The sequence below is a fragment of the Paramormyrops kingsleyae genome, chromosome 25 (assembly GCF_048594095.1).
Source record: "Paramormyrops kingsleyae isolate MSU_618 chromosome 25, PKINGS_0.4, whole genome shotgun sequence".
Classification (NCBI taxonomy): Eukaryota; Metazoa; Chordata; class Actinopteri; order Osteoglossiformes; family Mormyridae; genus Paramormyrops; species Paramormyrops kingsleyae.
In genome coordinates, this window is record NC_132821.1 from 29714302 (window position 1) to 29731037 (window position 16736).

At 41.3% G+C, this 16736-nt stretch overlaps 1 protein-coding gene across 12 annotated transcripts in view; it reads left to right on the forward strand.

Annotated features, from left to right (window-relative positions):
• Positions 1–16736, forward strand: part of adgrl3.1 (adhesion G protein-coupled receptor L3.1) — a 172371-nt gene that overhangs the window by 126851 nt on the left and 28784 nt on the right. For all 12 annotated transcript variants that reach the window (XM_072707693.1, XM_072707684.1, XM_072707683.1 and 9 more), the window contains 4 exons: positions 3404–3526; positions 4858–5063; positions 6807–6983; positions 14605–14814. In XM_072707693.1, coding sequence (XP_072563794.1) covers positions 3404–3526; positions 4858–5063; positions 6807–6983; positions 14605–14814 — 716 coding nt within the window. The remainder of the gene's footprint in view (positions 1–3403; positions 3527–4857; positions 5064–6806; positions 6984–14604; positions 14815–16736) is intronic.

Here is a 16736-nt window from a genome sequence, read left to right on the forward strand (position 1 = left end):
ACCCATATTCAAAAAAGGGGATAGAAGTAATCCAGCAAACTATAGGCCAATCAGTTTAACTAGCATTACTGGAAAAATAATGGAAACTATAATCCAAGTGAAAATGGTAGATTACCTGGATGCAAATAACATTCTGAGGGATAGCCAACATGGATTTAGGAGAGGTAGATCCTGTTTAACGAATCTACTTGAGTTCAAGTGAAATTGATCACAAAAAGGCCTACGATGTAATCTACTTAGATTTCCGGAAGGCCTTTGATGTTGTCCCCCACAAACAGCTCTTGCTAAAGCTCAAAGCTGCAGGGATTTTAGGAACTGTGGCAGCTTGGATCGAAAACTGGTTAACAGACAGGAAGCAGCGAGTAGTTATTAGAGGCACAATGTCACAGTGGGCCTGCGTTCATAGTGGGGTACCGCAGGGTTCAATTTTAGGACCACTATTGTTCCTAATTTACATTAATGATATTGACACCAATACATTCAGTAAACTGGTTAAATTTGCAGACGACACCAAGGTGGGTGGTGTAGCAGATACTGATCTAGCAGCAGAGAGGCTACAATGGGATCTGGATTTAATTAGCGACTGGGCTGATACCTGGCAGATGAAGTTTAACATAGATAAATGTAAGGTAATCCATGCAGGGAGCAGAAATATAAAGTACAGATATTTTATGGGTTCCACTGAAATAAAGGTAGCTGATTACGAGAAAGATCTCGGTGTGTATGTTGATGCTTCCATGTCCCACTCTCGCCAGTGTGGGGAAGCAATAAAAAAGGCCAATAGAATTTTGGGTTACAGTATATCTCTAGGTGTGTGGAGTTTAAGTCAAGGGAGGTGAAGTTACATTTATATAATTCCTTGGTAAGACCACACCTAGAATATTGTGTGCAGGTTTGGTCACTATACCTGAAGAAGGACATTGCTGCCTTAGAAAAGGTGCAACGGAGGGCTACGAGAATGATTCCTGGTCTTAGAGGAATGTCTTATGAGGAGAGGTTAGCTGAGCTGAATCTGTTTAGCCTTGAGCAAAGGAGACTAAGGGGGGATACGATTCAGGTCTATAAGATTCTAACGGGTCTGGATGCTGTTCAGCCAAATGGCTACTTCAATATTAGTTCAAATACTAGAACTCGTGGCCATAAGTGGAAATTATCGGGAGAACATTTTAAAACAAATTTGAGGAAGCACTTCTTTACACAGCGTGTAGTTAGAGTATGGAATAGTCTTCCTGCTAGTGTAGCGCAAGCTAAAACCCTGGGTTCCTTTAAATCAGAGCTAGATAAGATTTTAACAACTCTGAGCTATTAGTTAAGTTCTCCCCAAACGAGCTTGATGGGCCGAATGGCCCCCTCCCGTTTGTAAATTTCTTATGTTCTTATGTATTGGGGGGGGGAGGTATTGTGCTTTGGGGGCAGCTTATTTATTAGCATGGATTGAAATAGTGCAGTAAGATTTCTTTCAGTATGCTGGTATGCCAGAAAACGAAACCTTAGCAACGTAAGTGCATCTTTCACCAGCCCAGGGTTCCCAAACACAAGGCCTGAGTTATATTGGAATGGTTTGAAAACATAAAATTGAAAGTCTTAGAATGGCTGAGTCAAAGCCCTGTGGTGCAGAGGCATGATCTTCACAACCGGAACAACCTGGAGCAATTCTGAGGAGACGATGACTCCGGAATAGTTTGCAAAGTTTGCTTCATACTCACTTTCCAAAAGAATAGCTGTTATATAGCTGCAAAAGGAGGCTCTGCAGATAATTAAGATGTGGGCACAGAATGCCACAAAAAACAAATAGAACAAACAACTTTTTTTAAGTAATGCCGCATTAATTTTCGGTTTCGCTGCTTTGAAATAAAAATATGAACTAAATTTCAATGTAGGATTTACAATTCTGCGAAGCGGGTTAAGGAATCGAATACTTTTACAAGCCACTGCATATAACAAGAACTGGGCGTGTGATACGGTAACGTCTATTCTCAGAATGATCTGTGAGCCAGTGTGTTGCTAAGTTTATGCATGTTTAAAATTTCTTTCTGGATTGTTTTTATTTAAAACTATTTAGGGCACTGAACCTCTACCTTGGGAAAAGTGTGTCCTAAATACAATGTTTATGCACTTTTATGTAGTTTTTTCCAGTGTACAGAGCACTGCAGATGGAGAGACTGAGCATTATTTTACTTAATATTCGTGTGTGTGTGCACATGTGTGCATGCATGCGTTTTCCTGCCAGTTTGAAAGTATTCTCAGTTTTATCTGTGCTGATATTCGAGAGCCTTTTTCCCCTCATTCCGCATGTTAATGATGCACCTTAGTTTTTAGCAGGGCTGACTGTCATGGACGGCTCCACACCCTTATTCCTCCACTGAGGATAATAAGCTATTGCTAATGTTTTGTGCCAAACCTCCCTACACTCCTTCTATTCTGCACTGCTTTGGAACCTGTTTCTGGAACACTAAGTTCCCCAGAGACACTCTGCGATTCTCTCTCTCTGTCCCTCTTTCTCTCTCTCTCTCTCTCTTTCTCTCTCTCGCTCTCTCTCTCTCTTTTTGCAGTTTCCTAAAGCAAGTATATCCAAAACTATCAACGATGAAACATGGGGTTTCAACAGCAGACTTATGTAATGTCGAAACCTGCTAAGTATGATAAATATGGAATGAATATTTAATAAACTTGAGACTATGTTGTTGTATCTATAAACAGATCTTGAGTTGCTGCTAGTATCTCAGAATTCTGCAGCAACTTATGGATTCCTTAGTGGCTACTCTGTTTTTTCAGCCCGCTTCCAAACTTGGATAAAATCTAACACATAATTCTATGAAGCTCAGTTCCTTACCTTTGGATCTTTATCCTGTCTGTCTAAATACCACTATAATTTTTTTTATGGTATAAATCAGCTATGAAACGCACTCAAAGTCTAATTGATGCGATGACTCGAGCATTCATCTTGTGAGAATTGTGTCTCCCATCAGTAGCTATAAAGGCCTCTTTATAACATATTGACTCTCTCCTTCATGGGCAACACAATGGATTTAACTTTTCAGAGGTATCTAAACTGCATCAATGTTTACTTATCCTACTGAATTGCCAAACCAGGTCTTCATGGTGTCTGAGTCATGCCTCAAAAGCTATCAGGTAGTGCAGATGTTAACAAAGCAGACTTCTACCTAAAAGGTTGTTTGTTCTCGATGTACCCAGCTGAGATTGAGTTGCTCCTGTAGGTGTCAGATTGAATGAATGTGTAAAATGAAAAGCGTCCCATCTTGACAGGCAGTTAGCGCAGATGTAGGGGGGGTGGTTTATGGGTACCTGGGAATCACTTGGGGAAGTAGAAACACTAGAGGTGGGTAGGTTTGTGGGAATATTTTAAAAACTGAGCAGTAACGTCTTCTGAACTCTTATGTAGAGCTGGAAGTGGCAAGATTGAGCACAGACGGACACTTGATGGACCTGAGATTCCCTCAGTCTGAAGGACATGGGAACTCGATTCGATTGTCTGCGAGCACCTTAAAGCAACATGGAAAAAATGGTAAGTTTTAGTAAATGTCTCGGGCTTTCAGCTGTTCCTGAGAATCAACTTAATTATCACCCTGTCTGGGAAAAACAGCTGTAACTGCCAATATCAAACACAAACGTTTCGGGGGGTAAGTGTATACCGACGATTAAGTATCTTTTCATTTTGTTTTGTTTATCCTGTCGATACAGTATGTGCCTGTCTGAGCGAGTGGGTTTCACACCACTGCGAAATGGAAATTGAATGGGTTTGGGGAGCGCTCTATTCCCAGCCAGTTTGAGGCTTTTCTGTATGAACAGAAGCCGCTTCACCGCCCCCTGACGGCCTGCCCTGGGCCCCAGCGTGAGGCCTCGTTCAGAGCCCCACTGAAGGCATCATTTACATGACAATCAAGAGCAAATATTGCTTTTTTTTTTTAATCCAACAGGAAGCCACCATGTCATTTTGCAGAAGTTAAACATAGAAATATTAAATTGCTCAGGCTTGAAACATATACTTTTAACAAAAAACATTTGGCTCTGGGGAAGCATAGGGCACGAGTGCATGGGCAATTCGGCAATTAAATGGCACCTAGCATCAAGAGTCTCACTGATAAGAGAACGAGCAATTCGTTTGATAAATTTCCCAAGCTAGCAACATTCTGAAGCATTCAGCACGCTTTAGTTGTGTGTGTGTGTGTGTGTGTGTGTGTATACTGTATATATTATGTGTATCTATATATGTATATACGCGTGTGTGTGTGTGTATATATATATGTATATAGACAGAATACTGCCATCTTGGTAATTGTTTTTTTTTTGTGACAAATATCCTAGCAGGGCTGCAGATCAGCAGATGTTACATTGCAGCCTGTGTACTAACATTCACGACGGGCTGTGTGGCCTCAGCACATAATTCAATCCAGTTTTTTTTTTTTATATATATATTTATAGTGTCTACAAAAAATTACATAATTACATACAGATACCCCGTTGTGAAACATAATTTGCAAATGTGTAATGGTAGCACTAAACATAATTTAAACAATTATATGATAATACTCGATGTTATCAGAACAGACTTATAGAATTTGTCTTGCTAACGAATGTCTTATTGATTTTTTACATTATTATTATTATTATTATTTTAGTGTAATTAATCGATGCTGTCCTTATGGCATCTTTTTTCAGAATCATTGTGTTAATCCAGTGTATTTGGCATGATAACTTTTCACAGTGGGTTCATTTTGGGACTGAACACCACAATAAAAAATAAAAAAAATATATATATGTACCATGCACTGGTTTAAGGTTGGATTGGTGATCCGTTACCCCAGACCGTGTCGCTTTTTGTTTCTCTATCCTCAGGAGAGATTCGGATGGCCTTCGTTTTATACAAGAACCTGGGAGCTTATCTGTCGACGGAGAATGCTAGCATGAAACTGGGAGGTGAGGCCATGGCCGCCAACTACTCTGTCATCGTCAACTCTCCGGTCATCACTGCAGCCATTAACAAGGAGAGCAACAGAGTGTATCTGACAGAGCCTGTTGTCTTCACCGTGAAGCACCTGCAGGTATTGGTAATGTTGTCTTCCTCCGTAAACAATAACTTCCAAGCCTCTTTGTCTAAATATAGCAAATGGATATGTGGACAGAAAGAAAATGGTTCAGATCTGTGTTTCTCAACTCTTACTGCTGTCTGAGTCGTCTTCTAAACCAGTGTCTCTCAGCCCGGTTCTCAGTACACATTTTTGCTCCCTCCCAGCTCCCTGTCAGAGTCCACATTTTTGCTCCCTCCCAGTTCCCTGTCGGACAGTCCGCATTTTTGCTCCCTCCCAGTTCCCTGTCAGACAGTCCGCATTTTTGCTCCCTCCCAGCTCCCTGTCAGACAGTCCGCATTTTTGCTCCCTCCCAGCTCCCTGTCAGACAGTCCACATTTTTGCTCCCTCCCAGCTCCCTACGGAAGCAAAAACGTGGACTGTCTTGGAATCCCCGGGGACTGGATAGAGAAATACTGGTTTAGAAGATGACTCAGCCAGTAGTAAGAGTTCGTCATAAATAATTGTGTCATGCTGCAGTAATAGTTTTACTAGAAGAAGATTTTAAAACAAGTTATTGTAGTTGAGCTTGCCCAACACAATTGTGTTAAGTAATATTCTTTTTAAAGTGATTACTTACGTATTTTTTAATGAAAGGAAACATTTCAAAATAAAATGCACAAACACATAGATAATGGATTAATGGATTTGATGTATTTTTACAATTTCAGTGTAAAAAATATGCGTAAAAACTGAATAATATATATATATAGCCAAACTAGGGTGTGATGATCAGTGATTAAACTGAGAAATAGTGTCAGTCCAAATATAGCTGAAAGACCCAGGAAAGCCAGCAATCCCTGCTTTGTTTTCTAATTCTTATTAAAGAGGTGAGTCATGAAGAGGTTATGCACCTCCAACTGTAGTATAATTTCAGTAATGTGGAAAAAAGTGGTTAGACTGAGTACATCTGAATCACTGGGCCAAAAGATCAAGACTAAAGTCGCGGAACACATGGCGAGATTGCCGCGGTTCAGGAAGGGGGGGTGGCTGTGAAACACCATGGTCACGAAATGAAACAGGAGCCACTGAGCGCAAGGTCAGGAATATTAATATCACCTTGGGGATCGCCTGTACTTCGTCCAGTTTCTGTGGCTTGTACATTGGCGGTCCTTTTCGTTATCTTTAACAGACCGCCGTCTTCGGGAGACCGCCACCTTCCCGGTGTAGTCCCCTCACAAGCCCTTTAGGTTATACCATGTGGCATGTGATCGCTGTGCGGGAAGGACGTCTGCGCAGACACGCCTGCGACGTCAACGTTTATCAGTTGCTGGTAGAACTGGGCTGTAAATTTTGCAAATCTTCTGCCTGTAAATCTTGCTATTTGACTGCCTGATAATCCGAAGAAATAAAAATAGCCAGGGCCTATTCCGCAGGTAAAAAATGGCTGTCATTACAGCAGCGATATCCCTTTCAAAGAAGGACGCCATTGTATTTCAAGGGGGCAACTAGCACCAGTGGAGGATATAATGAAAGGTCAAAATTACCTTTAAATAAATGCCTATGGACCCTCTCATAGCACAAAAGAGCTCTGGAGGTACACGTGCTGAGGGTGAACGCGGTATATTGTCATATTGATATAGCCTAACTGGTTCCTACAGTATTATGATTTAACTGCTGCTTCTACCATGGGTACCACAGAGTATTTGGTGGATTTTTTTTTTAACGTTACTTCTGTTTTTTTTTCCGTTAATTATTCATGAATTGCTTCGGTCACAGCATTCTGAGGAGAACTTCAACCCAAACTGCTCGTTCTGGAGTTACTCGAAGCGGACGATGATAGGATACTGGTCGACGCAAGGCTGCCGGTTACTGGGCACCAACAGAACACATACTACCTGCTCCTGTACCCACCTCACCAACTTCGCCGTCCTGATGGCCCACGTTGAGGTTAAGGTAGCCTTCCACTTCTCTATTCGCCATTAATATTTGTCACACTTCATTGATATCCTTCCTTAGACTGGCATGGTATGCAAATATCAGTCACTTTGTTTGACCAAGACATTTTGAATGGCACCTTCTTTAGTGTTTTTTTCTATTATTATTTTATTGTGATGAGAGCTTTCTAAAGATGTAGCATAAATGAATAGCAGCAGCTTTGAGCGGCAATGAGGAATTCTCGCAGACTGTGGTCACAAAGAAGAGGATTTACTTTGAATTGTTGGTGTCCCGCCCCCCCCCCCCCCCCTCCCCCCCTAGAGATGGATGGATGGATGAAATGGGACCCTCTCTCCCTGGCTCTTAACAAAACGTGCTTCATTCTGCAAAACTAAACTGGTATGAATTCCTAGCCCCCAAAAAGGGCAAATAACGATTGGGAGAAACCAAGCATTACCAGTGACTGGACGGGTCAGAACAGCAGGACTTTGGCCTGTAAGAATGTTTCCTTTGAGAGTGTTGAAAATAAAGGATTGATTCAAGATTCTTCTTTTAAATTACATTTGCGTATTAGGAATCATGTTCTGCTTGGTCTATTGGTGCATAATTTAGCTTAAATTTTAAATGCTGCAATTGATATGTTACGTGACGTTATTAAGGTGACAGTGCTGTTTTTTTTTTTTGGTGCTCGTTCATGCAGGGCTTGCGTTTCTTCCTTGCAGTAGGATATGTTAATATTTCTGTTATCGGTGAGAAAAGCTGGTAAAACAAGGTGTGAATTCCCAGAATCCCCCCCCCCCCTTTCAGCTAGCCTATGTGGAAAGTACGTTTATCACCGCGAGCTCCCCGAGGAGTGCTACAACCCAGGCTTCTCCCCCACGACAGCCGTATATGTCGCTCTACCACAGACATGTCATGGTCTCCGTCATTACGACATCACGGCTCCCGTCCCGATTGGCTCACGTTCCACGTGACCCTTGCCCCCAGGTTTGTCGAGGCGGCCGGCCCAGGTCGACAGGGTCAGCCGGCCTGAGCCTGAGCGGCCCTCGGATGAGCAGCGCCTTGCGGAGAGGGTGGGGGGCGGGGGTTGGAGAGCTTTATGGGAGGTCTCCGTGGGGACGCCACATTTCTGCAGCCGAAAGCAGCTGCTATTCCACTCAGGAAAATTGATCATAAAACTCCTCCAAACCGCCGTTCTGATCATTTTTCTTCAGGGAGCCAACAAAAAAAGTTCTGTACTCTCTCTTAAGTACCGAACGCTGACTTTATTTTCAGAAGCATTTATTGTATGAACGTCTTGCAGCAGAAATTAAAAATGGATGGGTGCGTGGATAGATGATCACCTTTTTTTTGACAGGATAAGAAACTCTGATGCATCTATATGTTCACCGATATACACACATGTGAAATTGCATAACTAAACAAGTTCCAGGACGAAATAAACTTGTTTTATGGAACGTGTTGGCATTCCATGCTGTTTGATTAAGTGATCCTCAGTGTTGTCATAAATGTTAAATAAATATGAAAAAATAAATATATTAAAGGAGAACATTACAATAAATTATTTACATAGCACAATGATATATTGCAGAGAACAGATGGGGCAATTTAGTGATTTATGAATAGGAATTAAATATTTTTCTCTGTGGGAAAATGAAGTTTTGGTTTTTATCATTTTCCATGATGCATGTATGGATTTGGGGGAAGGTCAAATGTGGCAAGAATTAATATTGTTTATAGTTCTATAAACATACACACACACACACACACACACATATACGCACACACACATGCAAACACACACACATACATATACACACACACACACACACACACACATATACGCACACACACATGCAAACACACACACACATACATATACACACACACACACACACCCACAGTAGTGTAATCATATCTTTTCGGGAAAAAAATGCTAATGCTAACTATGACAACCTTAACCCCTACCCTGCCCTAACCTTAACCATAAGTAACCAAACAAAATACAAGAGTTTTTGCATTTTTAGTTTTTTCATTGCAGTCATGGATTTTTATAAAATAGAATTTTCCCATATGGAGACCAGGAAACACACACACACACACACACACATACATACACATATACTGTATATGTATAAGCAGAGCAATTAACGCTTTAATTAGTTGTAGCAGTCAGAAATGGTAAATTTTGCAAATGAGATGGGAGAAGTTTAATCTCATTTTTGGACAATGCGCTGGAGTGATTGCACTCTCTGTCCACGGGAGCTTTTTGTCTCGTAGGAATTAATTAGACTTCTGCTCAATTCCCAGCTCATTTTATTCATTTCTGAAATGAACTCCTCGCTTTCATCTCCGCCAAAGATGACGCGCTGCATCCTGAGGAATCTGACATCGGTGAAATAAAACAAAATAGTGGCTCAGTGATTAAAGGTCAGACGCTGTGCTGCTGCTGTTTATCTGATTTTTGTATTGTTCGGAAAGTCCAAAGTCCCTGGTGGATATCGCATGATTATCTTATAACGCTTTTGCGAATCTTTCAATATATTCAGTGTGAGATGGACATACTGGCAGTTTGGCAATTAAGCTGTAACCAATGCAAGATTCATCTTTATTATTTCTAAATAGCTCATAAATGAATTCTTGAAATAATTTCCTCTGCAGCTCTGCTAATGTAGCCTAATGAAATTCGCTACCATATAAATAAGCTGAACTTCCTTAGCTTGGAAAAGATTTGCGAAGTTAACCTTTTTGATTGATTGATTGATTGAATGATTGATTAATATATTAAGTGATATGTTAATATATTCCATTGAGGTTGAAATTTTTAAACAAATTTATTTAGTTTTGGAACTTGCTGTGTAATTTAAAATTGTCCATGTGGGATAAAAGGATTGAACGGTGGTCATATGGGCCATCTTCCTTCTGGACCTGTTGCGTTTTCTGGATCGTGGTTAAGTTCACTCTCACTTAATTGGATAGCTTTGGCTGGATTTTGTCAGTTCTTGTGTTCAACATCTTTTAACCATATTGACCCCAGATGAATGAATTAAACATTATTGTGCCATTGCAGTCTGAACTCAGGACTCTCTGCTTAAGTATCACGGCTACACTCTGTTGTAGGTACTTAATTAATGCAAACACAAGTCTAGCTGTTCCTTGTTGGTGGGTGTGCACACAGGTCCTAGTACCGTATGTCACAAGGCAATCAAAAGAGGGCGAGAATCAGAGTGTTACATACAGTACCACTGAATAGCTTGGACACGTCAAGCCGCGTACAAAGGAGAGTGATAGTGTCACATCACATGATCAGGTCACCTGACCTAAACTCAGCAGAAATGGTTTTAGAGGAGTTTGAATAGAGACTGAAGGAAAAGTGGCCAATGAGGGCTCAGCATATGTGTGGGACCTCCTGCAGGACAGCTGGAAAAGCATCCCAGTCCCTGGGGTAATTGGGGTTAAGGGCCTTGCTCAAGGGCCCAATGGTGGCATCACTCTGCTGAACCATGGGATTTGAACCAACAACCTTCTGAGTCCCAACCCACATTGCTGCCCCTCCTCCCCAGCAAATTATTTTTTTAGTTTAATATTTTATTAATATTTTATTTATTAGTCGGGGCGTAACGCCAAATACGTTATTTTATAGTTTTGATAACTTTATTCTAAAATGTAGAGATTAGTACAAATCCAGGAGTGGGTGTATCCAAAGTTTTGACTAGCTCTGTATATATGTTCAGAGCAGATCCAGCTGCTGACGGGTCTCTGTCGCACGATCATGAGATGCTATAATCTAGGGCTGGGGGACATGGGCGATAACAGCACAGTAGTAATAGGAGAAGTCGGGTGTGATGATGATGGCTTGGATGAGGCTGTAGTGTGAAAGTAGAAGAGAAAATGTCTGGACTATAATCTCTTAGACCTCTGAGAGCCGGACGAGATAATGAGACAGTTCCAGCAAGTTATCTGTTAGGAACTATTAAAGAGGTTAAGAGCTGTATAGAGGTGAGACCATTTGCGCTTCAAATGCAAAGTCAGGTTTTTAAGGTCCTACCTTTAATCAGCACAAGGTTCATCTTTGGCTCTATTCTGTTGACATAATCACATTTGAAACATGTGCAGTTAATTTTACTGTTATTACTGTACCATAAACTGTAGGTTTGTATGAAGCAGAGTGTACGGCTCAGATATGGATTCCAACCAGTCTATCTGGCCTATACACAAGGCAACGACGGCAGAGCGTTTTATGTAAAAGAAAGGAGTATGTATATGACCTCACTTTGATTTAATTTTCCGGTTCATGCACATACACGGGCACGGCTGCACCTTACTTAATCTGCACTGCTTTTTAGTGAATTGATTCAAGTCATGAATGAACTAAATTGCTAAGGAAAAGCATGCAATTTATAAATTATTTTTTACATTTTAATTGAATATAATTAAATATTATTTAAATGCTAACTGATATTAAATTATTTTTTTTTACTCTGAACACTGATTAAATGGAGCAAATGGAACATAAACCATTGTAACAGTAATTACAGAAAATCAATACGGTATTCTCAGTGTCTGGCTAAAATACCTCTGCACTAAATAGGCCTGAAACTAAAATATGTGTTTCAAGGGACAGGCGATTGATTATGATACCTTGGAAAATCTGCCGCTGTCTCAATACCCATTTCAAACCAATCAATGCACAGACACATTCACTCAAACTTAAATAAAATGTGTAACTTCAAGAAAGTCTATAAGGAATTCACAACACTGGCAGTGGTTTTTATACATCGATTTGTTTGATGGTTGGCTTTTGTGTCATCTGTCCTTGTGGCATTCCAGAACCATTTGCCCAAAAGTTTCAGAATCGGAAACGGTATGACTCGTGGTGCCCTGCGATGTCCCGCGATGCCCCTCGATGCCCCTCGTGCTTGGGACAGTGGGTCCCTCTATTCTACAAGGCACCAGATTTCGGTTTTGATGGGAAAGTATGATAAAAGTGGACTGGATGATGTTCTGAATGCCTTCAAAAATCCTCTTGCCAGATGAGTAGCTCAAACAGGCTTCCTTACACAGGCAGGAGATCAAGAGAGTTGGTCTATCAGATGTCTTTTGAAGTGCAGCATCCCAGTGACAAGTCCAGCCAGCCAGTGTGCTCACGTCTCGGGAATCCATTGGTCAGGTCTGATTTACCATTTGCGATCTGCTGGGACATCAGTGTTTAGACGCATTCAGATCCAGATCTTAAATGGGACCAATTTTAAATTCAACTGGTGAAATAAAAAAAGTATGCTTTTCATCACACTTAAAGTGAAGAAAAAGAGAAGTATGCTCATTGTTTCAGTGACAGGCGAAATCCAGTGCTAAATAAAGAGACAAGAGCAACGGGTGAAGCCAAGACTGATTGCTCAATTCTACCCAGAGAAGATGGTTGTTGTTTTTTTCCCTGACTGGAGGCCTGTCTTCTGGGGAAGGCCGGGGTGGTATCGAACATTCAGTAAGCAGCCACGCTCGCCCCAAACCAGAGCGCATAAATCGATGCCCCTCTCAGCATGATATAGGAGGATAAGCTTTCCAATACATCAATGTCCCGTGGAGTCATTAAGATTTCCAATGCAAGTCTTCGGAAGCGTTTTTTCAGCTACCGCTAATGTCAGTCAACAGCGGGCCTTGTGTCTTGTGAACTGGATATAGGCTTTCACTGGATAATAACTGTACAGCATCACACTGGATAACAGCCCACTTAACTTCACTGTTTCTTCAGGTGGCCCAGTAAACAGGGTAGTGATCATCTAGCATGTTTTGGGTGTTTTTTCCCTGTCAAACCTAGCTGATACGGTGAATAAAACTGATTATTTTAATGCAAGCAAAAAACTAAAAATGCCAAAAGAATTTTATTTTGTTTGGTTACTTATGGTTAAGGTTTGGACTGGGTAGAACGTTAAGGTTGTCATTGCTGGGATTAGAGTTTTTTCCCATGGAAATTAAAGGACGGTCCCCACAAAGATATGGATTCATTGTGTGTGTGTGTGTGTGTGTATGTGCATGTGCATGCGTGTCTGCAGTCTATATCAGCGATTGCCGAAGGCTCGAAAGGTGAATTTTTAAGCCAATTCTGTTACTATCTTTATGAGTCATAACAAGGGTACATTCATTAAACCCGAAATCTCTTCGGTCCATGGTTGTTATTCCTCTGGGCAAGAATTTATGTGGCTGCAAAGAGGTCATGGTTGGTTGTGCCGTGTCTGTCCCCACCGCCGAGAGCCCAGAGAGGGCCTGGAGGTCAATCCATCACTGGGATGAAAATGCAAAACTGGTCAGTGGCCCAGCTGCGAAATAAATCAGGACAACAAGAATGGGCAATGTACCACAGCGCTCCAGCAAGCAGACCACGCCGGCCTAAAATTTAGAAGCCTTCAGATTGAAGTGATTTCATAAGGATGGTTACGCTATTCACTGGAGTATTTTGCACATAGCCAGGCCCCATCAGCCTGAAAAATTTGAGGGATATGAAAAGTTAACTAACCGCAGAGGTGCGTAGGGACTGCTGGGAATGTACCTTGAAGCAATTTGTTCTGTCTTCTCCGTTTTCATTTTTTTTTGCTGCCTGGCAACATTATTGCGTTGAAAAGTGAGGACCACCGCATCTCGCATCACATTCAGACTCATTTCCTCGAGATGCTTGTGATCGGAATCCAGTCATAAGCCCCCCTGGGTCACACATGCGTCCACCATGGTCTGCATTTCTGTGAGGATTTATAACATGCGATCAGTTTTTTTTTATTAAAAATTATTAAATTATTATTATTATTTAATTCTGGGATATCTCCTATGTCGAGCAAAGGCCAGGACACCAGGACAGGTTTTTAATTGTGAAATTAATTTCATGACCATGTGTCATGCGTTTAGTACTGTTGCTTTTTGTAGTGTAATGTATGTGTTTGGGTGTAAATGTAATATTTGTAGGCTTTTGTGTTGTGCGTTTGGGGTGCCACTTGTGCAAGAAAGAACAATGGGGACAATGACCTATTATTATTATTATTATTATTATTTCTAGTTGTAGTAGTAGTATTGTTATTTGTGGTAGTAGTAGAAGTATTAGTGCTTGTTTCCTTTCTTTCTTTCTTTTTCTTTCTTGTGCCCTGTGACCCTGTGACCCTGACCAGGATAGCAGTTTGAAGATGGATGGATGTAATATTCACTATTACAGATGATGCACCAAACCAGATTTTCTCATCTTCAAAAGCACCTATGGTTTCTGTTTTTCTGGTCGTGTGACACACTCGAAGGGAGTGTCTGTCACAGACGCTTCTGCCTCAATGGTTTTGAAGCCCACTCGTGATCCCATTTAGCAGGCGGATCATTGGTCTAAAATTGAATAGGGGGGAGGAAACGGAATCTTAGCTGGCGCAATAATCGGAGCCTAGAGAGGCCTGGAACATTTTATGAAAGTAATTATCCTACATTAATAAATAATTAAGTCCGATTCTAATGTTTGTGATTCAGGTTGGAAGACTGGCATTTGCTGAAATATGTAAACTTTAATGCGTAATCCAGGAAAGATGCCCACATACCAAAACACTCACCAGCTTTATACCCCCGAATGATATGAATGGAAACTCAACTGGCTGTCTGATGTCTGTATTTACAGAATGTGGACCCTGTTCACGAGCTCCTGCTGGACGTCATTACCTGGGTGGGAATCCTGCTGTCCCTTGTCTGCCTGCTCATCTGCATCTTTACCTTCTGCTTCTTCCGGGGCCTTCAAAGCGATCGCAACACCATCCATAAGAATCTCTGCATTAGCCTCTTCGTCGCCGAGTCGCTGTTCCTCGTCGGGATCAATAGAGCTGATCAGCCAGTAAGATTAGCTCACTCGACAAGTGTTTTCTCAACCCACATTTTTGCTACAGTGCTGTCTGTCCCGTCTCAGTCATGTCTAACAGAGAAATTATAATGCATTTTGAATCTATTATTTGCAAAATAATAAAACACAGCTTGCTATTTAATGGGCAAACCCCATAAGTTCAATGTATGCTGAAATAGAGGCCAAATGTTTTTATACAAGCAATGATGAAAAAGAAGCATTAATATGTTAATCAAATAAATACAAACATGGGTCAATTAAAACCACGTCTACAATTATAGGAGTCGGGGTGTTTTGTGACCCTAAGCTTTTTGCATTTTTTTGGGAAGTCAGTATTTTGCATTTACATTACATTGCATTTCCTGTCGCGTATCTATTTGCAAGAGCAGTCAGCGTATTATGTTTGAAATATCGGTGTCATTTCGTGCAACAGAGTGCAACAATCAGAAGTACAGGGGTAGCTAGCCAAATCATATCGTTAATAACCAGACCTAGGGTGAGCCTAGGGTTATTATGAATCGACTGAGATCCGTTGCGCGGGCTAATTTCGTAAACGTGGCTGGACTGTCGGTGCTTTCCCGTGCAATTCACGTTTGTTCTCCCCTTCAGTGTCTGGCCATCTGGGCTCACTGGAGCTGCAGGGTGAGTGCTTTTTAAAAGCCCCCCTCTGTCCGCCCCCCCCCCCCCCCTTAGTGGAGACGTGAGTCCAAGCAGCTGGAAGTTTAAAGCTGCTACTGCGGCTCCCTAAATTCCGGGGATGATCTTGCATCACGGATCACTGTGGACCATTTATCGCTTTGCCTCGGGGTATTGTCACCTCGGCAGAACAGCGGAGTCGTTGTGAGCTTAGAGGCGTCCTCCATGGTAACGTTTCCTACACCTGCCTTGTGGGCGTGAAAACGATAGCTATGTACAAAGCCTGACTGCTGTTAATTACAGTCGCGCTGTATGAATTTGACCCCCTCATTAATGGAATGTGTTTCACTGTATCTACATGCACGGTGAATAATAAGTATTTTATTTGAATATCGCATTACCTACACTAGTGCCAGATATAGAGAGTATAGAATTTCAAGACACGAAACAGAAAGTACTTTCCTCACTTCTCTAACACGAGCCAAGCAGCAGATACGTATCATGTGACCATATTGTTGATTTAAATACAATATGGCTTTCTGTTTCTGGGTCGCATGCACTGCCGCGTATTCCTGACTTTATATGCCGTCCTGTGAAGATGTATTTCCAGTCTGCATGTCGGCATAATTTTAACGCTGAATTTTATCAGATTTTCATCCAACTCAGATTAAATATTTGATAAAAATGCGAAAAACACAAAAGACTCATATTTTTTTATTTGATACAGAAACTTACATAACAGTTCATTCTCCCATGTGAAAACACCCCCCTGCACTTAGTAACTACTTTTGGAACATTTATCTGCAAACACCTCCTGTAATAATTGCAAGAACAATCCTGGCTCACTCTTGCATACCAAACTTACCAAGTTGATGACATCTGTAGGTTTATGAACTCAGACTGTTTCTTTGGGGTCTCACTGGGGTTTAGATGAGGCGTAGACCAGTTTCTTGCTTTTCTGCTGTTCTAAAGTAGACTGTCTTTTGTTTGAAATCACTTTCTCACTGCGTGACTCACTGACACTTAACGTTGAGCTCCCAAAAGAATGACTCAACTTTCTCCTGTAGAATTCTCTTGTTAAAAGGAGAAATGCAGATCCTTCCATGATGCCAAGTCAGGCAGGAGGTGATGCAGAGAATCTTACTGATGTCATAAAAGCACCACGATCATTTATGATGTTGGAATGGCATTCAGACTGTAGAAGGCTTTTGGTCGCCTCCAGACACAACAGGACCCATGTTGGCCAAACTTATTTCTGACTTACATTTGTCTTCCAGTTG